This window comes from Saimiri boliviensis, chromosome X (genome assembly GCF_048565385.1).
Source record: "Saimiri boliviensis isolate mSaiBol1 chromosome X, mSaiBol1.pri, whole genome shotgun sequence".
Classification (NCBI taxonomy): Eukaryota; Metazoa; Chordata; class Mammalia; order Primates; family Cebidae; genus Saimiri; species Saimiri boliviensis.
The window spans coordinates 32,846,612-32,860,980 of record NC_133470.1 but is presented as its reverse complement, the minus strand read 5'-3'; the positions used below and the strand labels follow the sequence as shown (position 1 = coordinate 32,860,980).

The window sequence follows — 14,369 nt, the reverse complement described above, 5'->3', positions numbered from 1 at the left end:
TAGCAGATTTGAACTGGCAGAAAAACCAATCAATGAAATTGAAGACAAGACATTTGAAATTATTCAGACTCAAGAGAGATACATAAGGATAAAGAATAAAGAACAGAGTCTCAAGAGACTTTTGGGGACACCGTCAAGCATAGTCACATGTGTATGATGGGAGTCTAAAAAGGATAAGACAGAAAGAAAAGCTCAGAAAATATAGATGAAAAATTCAATTGATTATAAAGATAATATACATATCAAAGAAACTCAACAAAACCCAAGCAGGTTAAATCAAATAGATCCACACCTAAACACAACAAAGTCAAACGACCAGAAACCAATGAGAGAGAACCTTGAAACATTGCAAGAAGAAAGGTAATCATCATGTGACAAGGTTGATTTAGAGATGAAGAGCTAACTTCTTCTTGGAAACTCTGAAGACAAAAAGACAATGGGGAGGCGTGTTTAAATATTGAAGGAAAAAGACTCTAGATGCAAAATTCTGTAACCAGCATCACTATCATTCAAAATTGAAGTATACATTAAGACATTTCCAGATAAATATAAATGAAGAGAATGTATCATTAGCAGATTTGAATTATAACAATATAAAGGGAATTCTTCACAATGAAGTAAAAGAACACTTTACAATAACTCAAATTCAGAAAAAGAAATTAAGAGCACAGATAAATATAACTACCTACACAGATAAATATAAAAGTATAAACTTACTTTTGTTTGCAATGCTTTCCTGCTCCTACCTGATTTAAAAAGCAATGTATACAGAAATCAGTATTAGAGTATGGATGAGCTTTTAAAGAATAAGCACATATAATTTGGATGATGAGAATAGCATAAAGAGAAGACAAGAAAATTCTACCGAAGCAAAGTTTTTGAATATTATACAATTAAGTTGACATTAATGTGAATGAGACTGTATTACATAAAAGAAAATTAAATGTTTTTAAAGTTTAGTCAAATTAATTATGAGAAATTAAAATGGTATATCACAAAATATCTAGTACAAAATAAAACAGTAATGAAATAATAGAAAACGAGGAGGATATGTAATTACAGAAAACAAATAAAAAAATAGTAAATGCAAATCCTACGTTACTAGTAGGTACATTACATATAAATGGGTTGGCACACATTTACCTATGTAATAAACCTGTATATCCTGCACATGTGCAACAGAATTTAAAATTAAAATTAAAATTTATGAAAACAGTGAATGGATTTTCTTTACATTCCTTTCCCCCAGCTCTATTAAGCTATAATTGATACATAAAAATTATTTGTATACAAATATATAGTATTTAATATGTAATTTTGAATAAATTTTGAAATGATTAAATGAAGCTAAATAATATATCCTTACTGTTTTGTGTTAAAAATATTTATATCCTCTTAGCAATTTTCAATTACACATTCCTATTAACTATAGTCACCATCCTGTACAATAGACTCTCAGAGCTTATTCTTTCTAACTGAAATTTTGTATTCTTTGATTGATATCTCATTCGTTTTCATCCACTATTCCTGGCAACCACAATTCTACTCTCTGCTTCTATGAGTTCAACTTTGATTCCACATATAAGTGTGGCCATGAAGTATTTGTCTTTCCAAGTGTGTCTTATTTCACTTAGCATAACATCCTCCAAGTTCATCCATGCTTTGCAAATGATAAGATTTCCTTATTTTTTAAGGCTGTATGGTATTCACACACACACACACACACACACACACACACACACACACATGCACATTTTCTTTATCCAAAGGGAATGAAATCAGCATGTTGAAGAGATATTTTCACTCTCATGTTAATTGCAGCATTATTCTATAGCCAAAATATGCAATCAATCTGTTCATCAATAGATAAATGAACACACATTAATGGATTACATTGTACACTCAGATAGCAGAGATTGGTGGAGTAGGCAAAAACATATAATCTACATATTGCCCACAAGAGGTACACATTGTATACAAAGATACAAATAGTCTGACAGTGAAAGGATGGCAAAAAGATATGTCATATGCAAACAATATCCAAAAGAGAGCAGGGCACCTATACTAATATAAGACAAAATATATATTGATAGAAAAAGTTCTACATTTATAAAAGAGCATTTTATAATGATAAAAGAATCAAGACATCAGGAATGCCTATTACAACCACATATGCACCTGATGTGAAAAAACTGATAGAAGTGAAGAACGAAATAGGCAATTCAACTATAATAGTGGGATACTCCCACTTCCAATAATGATTAGAAAAACTAAGCATATGATCAACAAAGAACAGAGAACTGAAAAACAAATTAGACCTAAAATATACCTGTAGAACATTTTACCTAACTACAGTAGAATGCACATTTTTCTAAAGCACACATTTGCACTTTGAATGAAACTTTTAAAATATAGACTCTGTTAGGTTATGCAATAAGCGTGAATCATTTAAAAGTATTGAAATCTGCGCAGTCTGTTTTCCAACCAAAATATAATAAAATTAAAATCCATCAGAGAAGAAAATGTAAAAAATTCACACATTTTGGAAATTAAGCAATAAATGTCTACATAACCAATAGATCAGACAATAAAACTACAAGGGGAATTCAACAATATTTTGAGATGAAGAAAAAATAAAACACAACATACCAAAACATATGGAATGCAGAAAAAGCAGTGACAAGACAGCAATTTATGGTTATAAATACATGTATTTTTTAAAAAGACCTTTAATTAATAATCTAACCATCCACCTTAGGAAATTTTTTAAAAAAAGAACAAAGTAAGTTCAAAGGGAGTAGAAGGAAAGAAATAATAAACACGAAAGCAATAATAAATAATAAAGAGAATAGAACATGTTAGGAAAAAATCAGTGCTGAAACTATGTGTTTGAAATGATTAACAACAATGAAAAAATTTAGCTAGACTTAATAACCAAAAAAAGAGATGACTAACTTTGCTAAAATCAGGAATAAAAGAGAGGAATACCAACTTTACATCAGTAAAAAGGGCTATAAGGTAATGTGATTAACAATTCAATCCCAACAAATCAGATAACCTAAATGACATGGGGAAATTCTTATAAAGAGAAAGACATAAACTACTGAAACTAACCCAAGAAAAAGTAGATAACATGAATCGCCTCACAACAAATAAAGAGACTGAATTAATCGCCAAAAAATTTCTGACAAAGAAAATCCCAGGACAAAATGGCTTTGGTGGTAAATTCTACCAACCATTTAAAGAAGAATTAGTGCCAATCTTTCACAAGCATTTACAAAAAAAAGAAGAGAGTACTTCTCAATTCATTCTGTGGTACTGGTTTTATTCTGATACCAAAATCAGAATATTTTTTAAAATCTCTAGTCTTATGGCCCTTATGAATATATATGCAAAATTCCTCAATGAAATACTATCAAACTGAAACCAGCAAAATGTAGAAAAGATTATATACTATGTATGAGTATGATTTCAAGTTTAACATCTATATGTCAATGTAATGCACCATCTTAATAGAATAAAGGACAAAACCACATTATCATTTTAATACACACAGAAAAAGTAGTTCAAAATACAAGGCACTTCCATAATGGAAACATGAAACAAACTAGGAATAGAAGGGAAGTCCCTCAAGTTTATAAAGGCAGCCTATGAAAATCTTACAGCTAAAATCATACTTAATGATAAGAGACAATGTTTTCCCCTTAGATCAGAAACAAGACAAGATACCTCTTTTGCCATGGCTATTTAATACTGTACTAGAGGTTCTAGCTAGGACAAGTAGGTAAGAAAATAAGTAAATAAAATGAATCCAGATTAGAAAGAAAGATATAAAATGACCTCCATTCACAGGTGACATGATCTTGTATCCCAAAGAATCCACCAAAAACCACGAGAACTAATAAATGAGTTCAGCAAAATTAGCAGCATACCAGGCCAATATGCAGAAATCAACTGCATTTATATACACTAGCAACGAATAATCCAGAAATAAAACTAAGAATTCAATTTCATTTACATATCATCAAAAAAGGATGAAATATTTAGAAATAAATTTTTTAAATAATTACAAGACTTGTAAACTGACTACTACAAACATTATTAAAAGGCATTAAAGAAGACCTAAATAAGTGTAAAGACATACAATCTCGTGGATCAAGGGATTTAATGCTCTTAAAATGGCAATATTCTCTAAATAGATTTACAGATTCAACCCAATTCTTATAAAATTCCAGCTGTCTTTTCTTTTTGCAGAAATTAGCAAGCTAATGTTAAAGTTCATATGTATTTGCAAGCATTTCACATTAGGCAAAAGTGTTCTTTAAAAAGAAAAAAATTGGAAGGTTTATATATCCCAAATCGAAAAAGTATCATAAAGCTGCAGTAATTACAGGTCTGGTACAGTGGCTCACACCTGTCATCCCAGCACTTTGGGAGGCTGAGGCGGGCAGATCATTTGAGGTCAGCAGTTCAAGAGCAGCCTGGTCAGCCGGGCGCGGTGGCTCAAGCCTGTAATCCCAGCACTTTGGGAGGCTGAGGTGGGCGGATCACGAGGTCAAGAGATCGAGACCGTCCTGGTCAACATGGTGAAACCCCGTCTCTACTAAAAATACAAAAAATTAGCTGGGCATGGTGGCACGTGCCTGTAATCCCAGCTACTCAGGAGGCTGAGGCAGGAGAATTGCCTGAACCCAGGAGGCGGAGGTTGCGGTGAGCCGAGATCGCGCCATTGCACTCCAGCCTGGGTAACAAGAGCGAAACTCCGTCTCAAAAAAAAAAAAAAAAAAAAGAGCAGCCTGGTCAAGATGGTGAAGTAGTTGTCTCAAAAAAAATTAAAAGAGCCACAGTAATTAATACATTGTGGTACTGACATAGGATAAATACAGATAGGCAAAATAGAATTTTTAGTCTAGAAATCCTTACATTCATGGTCGATTGATTTTTTTATATATGTGACAATATTCTGTGATAACTTGACATCTCTATGAAAAAAATAAATTTCAACCTCTGAATCATACCATCTATAAAAAATAACAAAATGGATAACAGATTTAAAAGTTTGAACTAAAATTCTTACTGAAAAACATAGGAACAAAACTTAATGACCTTAGACAGTCTATGACTACTTAGATATGATACTAAATGCACAAGAAACAAAAGGAAAAAACAGATAAATTGAACTTCATCAAAAGAATTACTTTTATCCTTCAAAGGAAACTATCAAGAAAGGGGGAAGACAATCCACAGGATGGAATCAAATATTTGTGATTTCCATATCTGTCAAAGGACTTGTAATGAGAATGTGTAAAGAACTCTTGCAAGCCGGGCGCGGTGGCTCAAGCCTGTAATCCCAGCACTTTGGGAGGCTGAGGCGGGTGGATCACGAGGTCAAGAGATCGAGACCATCCTGGTCAACATGGTGAAACCCCGTCTCTACTAAAGATACAAAAAAATTAGCTGGGCATGGTGGCCTGTGCCTGTAATCCCAGCTACTCAGGAGGCTGAGGCAGGAGAATTGCTTGAACCCAGGAGGCGGAGGTTGCAGTGAGCCGAGATCGAGCCATTGCACTCCAGCCTGGGTAACAAGAGCGAAACTCCATCTCAAAAAAAAAAAAAAAAAAAGAACTCTTGCAATTCCATAATAAAAAGGCAGACCAGTTAAAAATTAGTAAAATACATTCTATTAGTTTTCTATTTTGGCAATAAAAAATTACCAAAAAGCTTGTTGGCTAAAATAACTCAAATTTCTTAGTTTACACTTGTCAGAAGGTTAATACAGGATGAAAATCAAGGTGTCAAAAGGACTGTTTATTTCTGGAAGCTGTAGCAGAGAATCTGCTTTCTTGCCTTTTCCAGATTCGAAAAGCCATCCCATTCTTCAGCTTATGCACCCCACCCTCTTCTGCCCTCAGAACCAGAAACCAATGGATGGTAAAGTCTTTCATCACTTTCACACTGACATATTTTCTGTTCTTCATTTCCACTTTTAATGAACCTGGGAGTACATAGGGTTCACCTAAATAATCCAGGCTAATTATCCTATTTTAAGGTCAGTTGATTAACAGTCTTAATTTCAAGTGAAATCTGAATTAGCCCTTGCCATAGAACATCACATGTTCATAATTTCTAGAGATTAAGATAGAGATATTTTAGGGGGCCATTATTCTGCCTTATTATAGATATGCATAAATATTTCTCCAAAGAAAATATACAAATGGACAGTAAGTACATGAAAAGATATTTGTCATCATTAGTTACTGAGGATATATAAATGAAAACCATAAGGACATGCCACTTTGCACCCATTGGGATGGCTATAATAATAATAATAAAAAGAAGTACATTATCAAGTGTGGGAGGGCATGGATGAACTGGAATGCTTATTTATTGCTGTTGGGAATATAAAATGGTACAATCACTTTGGAAAACAGTATGACAGTTTCTCAAAAAGTTAAACATACAGTTTTCATATGACACCAACAATTCCATTCTTAGGTGCATTTCAAGAATATTAAAACTTTGTCCACACAAAAAGTTGTACATGAAAGTTTACAGCAGCATTATTCATAATAGCCAAAAGGTGGAAACGACCCAAATGTCCCTCAATTGATGACTGGTTAAACAAAAGGTGATATATCCTTACGAAGGAATATAAATTGGCTATAAAAATGAAGCATTCATACACGTTACAATGTGCATGAACCCTGAAACCATTATGCTAAATGAAAGAAGCCATACACAAAATGCCATATATAAATATAATATTTATAGAAAATGATCCAAACTGGAAAACCTACCGACTAGAGAATAGATTAACATTTACCAGAGGCTGATGAATGAGGAGAAGGGGAGACTGCTAACGGGCATGGGGTTTCTTTTTGGGGTGACGAGAATATTGCAGAATTAGCGCTGATGTGTGCACTCTCTGAACATATTAATATTGCTGAATTGTATACTTCAATATGTGAATTTTATGTTATGTGAATTACACATCTATAAAGTTGGTATTTAAAAAGAATAATCTTATCACACTTCTAGTCAAACGCTCTTTGACCAGTCTGTGCAGGTCACAATTGTCCAGTGTCTACTATACTTCTTACATTCACATTTTTACTAATTTAAAAAGGATTAGTGTAAGAGAAATTCACAAATGTAGAGGGTTAAAAATAATATTGGGGAATTAGCTATCAGATATGTTTTGAAAGATGCATATGGTACTGGAGAAAAATAATTGAGTGGGTAGGTTTGAGAGCCTTGGATTACAGGAAATTTAGGAAGCAGTTAAAAAGAAAACATTCAGTATAAAGTGGTTAACATTTGTTGCTATTCTATGAAAACTGATTACGTCTATCCAAATTTGGAGGGAGAGAGTCATACTAATGAAACAGTAAGAGATATAAATAGGAGCTGCATGTGTATGAAACATACTAATGAAACAGTAAGAGATATAAATAGGAACTGTATATGTATAAACACATATACAATAGTTCTAATTGCAATTGGGAGAAAGCTTCCTTCAATAACTTTATAAACTGCATCACTGCAGTGGAAGAAAAATGGTAACATAAGAAACTGAGGAGAAACTGAATGCACTCATGTTTGCTATATTTAAGGCAGGGTTCAACAAACTTTTTCTGCAAATTGCCAGACAGTGAATGCTTTGGGCTTCATGGGGCATAGTCTTCTCACAACCACTCAACTCTGCATTTTGTGTGAAAATAGCCTTAGACAATAGGTGAACAAAACAGAGTGGCTATATTCCAAAAACATTAATTACCAAAACAGGCATTGGGCCATATTTGACCTATGGACCATAGTCTTTTAACCCATGGTTTAGAGGATATCGGAAAGAGTTACCTGTGCAGCAATGAAAAACAGCTCCTGACAAGCAGAAGCTGATCTAGTGCTCACAGGTATGCCTTGTTGTTCTCTTTTTCTGCTTTGCACCAGCAGAACAAGTTCTAGTCCTGCCTGGTAAATATCACCAGTTTCAAACTTCGAAACTCTACTCAAGCTTCAAGGTCTGGCTCATACTTTACGCTCCTATGAAGACTTTTCTATCTGGTTAGAAGTAAACATCCTGTTATCTGAGTTTCTATATCACCTTGTTACAACTTTATCTTAACATACTTTGCATTCTCCTTAAGCCATACCTACCTGTGTCTATGTCTAACATCTTAGAGGAAGTACCTATGTCTTGCATTTCTTTAAATTCCCTAGTGCCAAATGCTTTCACTGGCACATGACAGTCACTTAACAAATCATTATGGAATCTATGTGAGTACCAATACAAACGTCTTCAAAACTAGGCCACAGAAGAGAAACAATTTATAAACACTGGTAGAACAAATGTTGTTTCTAATCCTCTGCATAGCATTTTAGCACACCTTAAAATGTTAGCTGCAATGAAAAAGCAAAGAAAAATTATCTTACCATTATGCCGCCCTCATGAATCCTGCCCTTTTCAGGTTCAATTTTAAAATGTGCATTTCTTGGAAAGTGGTATATCACAGGAAGTAATTGGCATTGATTTTGCATGATAAAGTGAATTTCTGAACGTTCACCCATGAAACAGGGTTTAAAACTCAGAACCTTCCCTGGATCAAACTGCAGTAAAACCGGAATTCCTGATCCTGTCAGCGCTAATTCCATTTTCTGAAGTCGCTCACCTGTGAAAGCAATAATAACTGTTGAACATAAAAAGTGTTTGGGGAATCCAGAATATATCTGCTTAGTCCATTTGTTGTCTGAAAGACCTAATGCAAATTGGGTAGCTCATTCAATCTTTTCTTTCAACAAAATTATTGAGTGCCTTCTCTGTGTCTCGCCTTGGGGATATAGCAGTGAATAAAAAGACAACATTCCTGCTTTTACGGACTTTGCATTCTAGTGAGGTGACACTGATAATAAACAGCCAAATAATGCTATATGTTTACACAGCATTTTATAGAAGGTAAGTATTATGGGTAAAGGTAAAACAAGGTGAGACAGAGTAAAAGGTCTTGGGAATTCTGTTTTATGTAGCGATGTCCAAAAAGGCCTCTCTGACAGGGAGATACTTGAGCCAAAGATATAAAGGGAGTCTGAAAAAAATATGTAAAAAGTCTAGGAAAAGTATATTCCAGGCAGAGAGAACAGCAGGTACAAATATGCTAAGTCAGGAAATTGTCTGTCATGTTCAAACAACTTTAAAGAATGAAATATAGCTAGAGGAGAGGAATAGAAAACTGGTGAGAAATTGTGAAATTTTAGATATATTTTTGAGGGTAGACTTAAGAAGATTTGCTGATACATTGGCCACAGAATAGGGAAATGAAGAAGTGATAAAGGATGACTCTAAGTTTTTTGTCTTAGCAACCGAAATGACGGAATTGCCATTTCATGAAAAAAGACTGAAGGAGGAGCCGGTTATGGAAAAATCAGGAGTTTCTGTTTGCGACATGTTAAGTTGAGATACCTAGCAGATATTCTAATGGAAATGTCTACTAGGCCACTCTGCATTTACAAGCTTACGAGTGAAGATGAAGGAGGAAAGAGTGAAGACTTGAGGAGAGAATAAAAGGTGTATGATACTCATTTCAGATTGTGTAAGAGTGAATGAATGGTTAAATGCAATAGGAATATCAAACAGCTTAAAGAACTCATTTGGGATTAGTGACTATAGATACAAAGTGAAACCTCTCAATATGTTTGTGTATTTTTCTCCAACACAATCAGCTTCCCATGTGCATACCCAATACAGGCTCAAAGTCGAATTTCACAGAATGAGAGGTTTTTAAGTCAGACACTATGGGAGACAGACCAACAGACATAAGTGTACATGAAAAAGAGTAATTATAATAATGGACAATGGAATAGAAGCTGGGCAAAAATATAACATGAAGCATTGGAGAAACTAGAAAGACGACAGCAGAGGAACAATTTTGCAGAGACAGCAGTGTAACTAGAACCAAAGAAAAAGACTTTGTATTTTTTCACTAATGCTCTTAGTAGCCAATCTTAGACTCTATGTTAACTTTAAGGCAAACCAAGTAACTCCATCCCTACCTATTCAAAACTGGATTTACCTGTAAACTTTGTACAAATGTGGAATTGCCATTGCTGTAGAGGAATAGCAGACATAGCTCAATATCACAAAACATGAAATAAATAGTAACAAAACAATCCATTTCTGCCCAAGGAATAAGTTAAATCCTGCTCCATATCACTTATACCAACGTACCCAATTTGCCTAAATATCCAGCATGGTGACCTAACCCCTCCTTGGTAACTCATTTTCCTGGATTTGATTCATAACCTTCCTAATTCTCTATTTTCTCTTTCATCTGTCTTGCTAAGCTGAACTCCAAGTCCCATTCCATATTTTTTCCTCACTACAACCAACCTAATGTAACCTGAAATGTAAAACATATAAGGCATCTTGACATGCGGCCTGCAAAACATGTATAATTACCAGTGTCCAATAATACCAGTTATTGGTCCTGCACCCTACTAACTAGATCTTTTTTTTTTTAACTGCTCTTATTTGTAGATTCTAAGAGAACTGAAGGTTTAGTAGAGATGGAATGGGTCATTTGTCCCCATACCAATTCCTAAGAAAAAACCTAGGCATACACAGAAAAAGAAATCAGGGTTTTTTTTTGTTTGTTTGTTTTGTTTTGTTTTTTCTTAAACTCTAGATCATCATGTTTATCTAAAATCATTTTAAAATTATAAAGTAAGCTAACTTCTAACCTGGAAAATTACTATGTAAATAATTGTGAGATTGACTTCTTTCCTAACATGCCACAGATAATACTTTAAGGTCTCTTGAACATGTTTGCAATTTTGTTCTATTCAATAATTATAAATTTTATTAAATTGTCTCTACAGATATTGATGTTCAAATTTTTAAACAATTTAAATGGTTAAATTTAAATTTTGATAATTTTGTTAATTCTACACTTACTTTTGACGGTTTTATAGTCATCATCTCTCAAAAATCCATCTTTACTTCCTACAGACTCAAATCTCAAAAAAAGAACATAGTCCTGCCTGTATGAAGGTCCAATATCCTTTTTACATTCATCCATAAGTCTGTAAAAAAATCACAATGAGTTATTTTTAAAGTAAAGGTGATACACTTTATCACCTTGTAAGAGGGAGTATCAAATCAATCTTTAAATCTATGCAAGCAAGTGAATGCTAAGGAATGAAAATACAACTGTGATCCATTTTCCAAATTTACTGCACAGCCGGAGAGATTTGCCAAAAGAAGGCTACAGGGTATAAAGCTCAGAAAAATGAGTTCATACCAACATTGTAAAGACAAGAGTAATTTAAATTTACCAAGTCTTCAAGGTCCAGTTCAAATGGCACTTTCTCTGCAAAGAATTTTCTTTCCAGGCAAAATTCACCTCCAGCTTAGGACTTTGATTAATTCTTTACAATAGTCCATCTTACTCTTGGGCGTAATAAAAAACATTTGTTACGTATTTGTCTTCTCCAATGTACTAAGTGCATATTGCCAGCCACACTTTCGTTGTGGACAAGTAATTTGGAGAACAAGATTTGCTAACAGTTAAATTTTGTTCAAGGAAAAAAGGAAAGGAAGGCTAGGAGGAAGGAAAATAGGAGCAAAGGTAGAGATGGGTTATGTCATAGGTCTGCTCATTGGCTATCTTTATCTGCCTTACCTAGAGGTCAGCTCTTCTAGCAGTGCAAACTCAACTACATTTACAAAGGACTGATATGTAATATTAAATATGAATACAAATAGTATGTTCAGAACACGTTTAAGTAAGACTTCAAATCATACATATACCTACAATCTTATGCTAGACTCTCCAACTAACCTGCTGCCATGAAAAAGAATAGAATATTTGAAATTTCAAAGATTGTGTATTAAAGAGAATCTTACAGATTCACCAAAGAAACTACTTGTATGAAGGTATCATTAATAAGGCAATTCTGGGCCGGGCGCAGTGGCTCAAGCCTGTAATCCCAGCACTTTGGGAGGCCGAGGCCGGTGGATCACGAAATCAAGAGATAGAGACCATCCTGGTCAGCATGGTGAAACCCCATCTCTACCAAAAATACAAAAAAATCAGCTGGGCATGGTGGTGCGTGCCTGTAATCCCAGCTACTCAGGAGGCTGAGGCAGGAGAATTGCCTGAACCCAGGAGGTGGAGGTTGCGGTGAGCCGAGATCGCACCATTGCACTCCAGCCTGGGTAACAAGAGCAAAACTCTGTCTCAAAAAAAAAAAAAAAAAAAAAAAAGGCAATTCTGGATTTACAGATAGTACAATTACTTGATTTATTAACCTCTTTAAATTACAGCAAGCTCTATCTTCAACAGGCAATTGATGTTACCAAGCAACCCTATTCCACAAAAAGAAGTATATCAAACATTACCCTCTCAGAAACAAGGGAAAATATACTTGCAGTTGAATCAGTTCACACATACTGCAATCTATCAAGGTATCACTGAATTTGCTATTATATGTTTAAAACAGAATGCTCTTCAAATTAAATAGCAAAAAGTTCACGGAATTATGAAAAGTGTACACTAGCTTACGTGCTAAAAATCTGTATGAATTTCAGCAAACAAGTTTGACTGATCCCAGGAAGGTGCTATAGGTTTAATACTTATGATAGTTAGCAATAACTTTGCCTTAACAGAAGCATTGCACCTTCTTTGTAGGGGCCTACAATGTGCTGCATGCACCTGACTATTCGTGGCGACAACAAGGTCTTGACTACACAAACAATTTGGGGCCACATTCTAAAACAACTCAAAACTTGTGCTTCCTCCACCCCATTTCCACAAGGTCTGGGGAGATTTTTAAGTTTCCATGAAGTACTTAGAACCATATTTAGAATTATTAGAAATATTACTAACCATGTTAGAAACATCTAGAACCATAACAAGCAAAACCTGATTTGTGCCTTCTGGCAAGTTTTACTATCATAGTATTAAAGTGAATCTGATTAAAGTGCGGTTAGTCTACTTTCCATTAATACTTAACATTATAATGAAATTAATTTTTGCTTACTTTGGGCTGAAACAAAATGTAATTACAATCTTTTGATAAGGTTGTAAAGTCCCTTCATTAGGGACACATGAGATAATGGTAGTAGTATCTATGTTCTTTACTTTTCTTATGGAGGTGAGACTATTTAAAGCAGTATCTGTTCTTTGTCGAATATTCATACCCTGTGATACAAAGTCAGAAATAAATGAGTATTAATGCAAAACACAAAAATTTTTTTCAAAGAGGTTACAAAATAATTTTTGAAATTCCAGAATCAAGGAAATAGCAAATATATATCTTTAAAGTAACATTTATACATTAATTTGGCCAAGGCACATCATAAAATGGCAACAAAAGCCAAAATACACAAATGGGATCTAATTAAGAGCTTCTGCACAGCAAAAAAAAAATAATCATTAGAGTGAACCGGCAACCAACAGAATGGGAAAAAAATGTTTGCAATCTACCCATCTGACAAAGGGTTAATATCCAGAATCTACAAAGGACTAAAGCAGATTTACAAGGGAAAAAAAAAACAACAACACTTTTCTAAAGAAGACATTTATGAGGCCAACAAACATATAAAAAAATGCTCATCATCACTGGTCATTAGAGAAATGTAAATCAAAACCACATTGAGATACCATCTCATGCCAGTTAGAATGGCATTCATTAAAAAAATCTGGAGACAACAGATGCTGGAGAGAATGTGCAGAAATAAGAACACTTTTACACTGTTGGTGGGAGTGTAAATTAGTTCAACCATGGTGGAAGACAGTGTGGCGATTCCTCAAGGATCTAGAAATAAAAATTCCATTTGACCCAGCAATCCCATTACTGGGTATATACCCAACGGATTATAAATCATTCTATTATAAAGACACACACACACACATATGTTCATTGCGGCACTGTTCACAATAGCAAAGACCAGGAACCAACCCAAATGTCCATTAATGATAGACTGGATAAAGAAAATGTGAGACATATACACCATGGAATACTATGGAGCCATAAAAACGATGAGTTCATGTCCTTTGCAGGGACATGGATGAATCTGGAAACCATCATTCTCAGCAAACTGACACAAGAACAGAAAACCAAACACCACATGTTCTCACTCATAGGCCAGTGTTGAACAATGAGAACATATGGACACAGGGAGGGAAACATCACACACCGGGGTCTCCTGGGGAAGGGGGGCTAAGGGAGGGACAGTGAGAGGTGGGGAGGTTGGGGAGGGACAACACTTGGAGAAATGCATAACGTAGGTGACGGGGGGATGGAAGCAGCAAACCACAATGGCATGTATGTACCTATGCAACAGTCCTGCAAGATCTGCACATGTACCCCAG

General features: G+C 34.6%; 1 protein-coding gene across 1 annotated transcript in view; it reads right to left on the bottom strand.

Moving 5' to 3' along the window:
* CFAP47 (cilia and flagella associated protein 47) overlaps nt 1-14,369 on the bottom strand; it is a 440,981-nt gene that overhangs the window by 397,610 nt on the left and 29,002 nt on the right. Inside the window, exons 6-8 of the mRNA XM_003924170.4 lie at nt 13,036-13,196; nt 10,949-11,076; nt 8,434-8,669 (exon numbers count right to left, since the gene is read on the bottom strand). Of these exons, the coding sequence (XP_003924219.4) occupies nt 8,434-8,669; nt 10,949-11,076; nt 13,036-13,196 (525 nt within the window). The remainder of the gene's footprint in view (nt 1-8,433; nt 8,670-10,948; nt 11,077-13,035; nt 13,197-14,369) is intronic.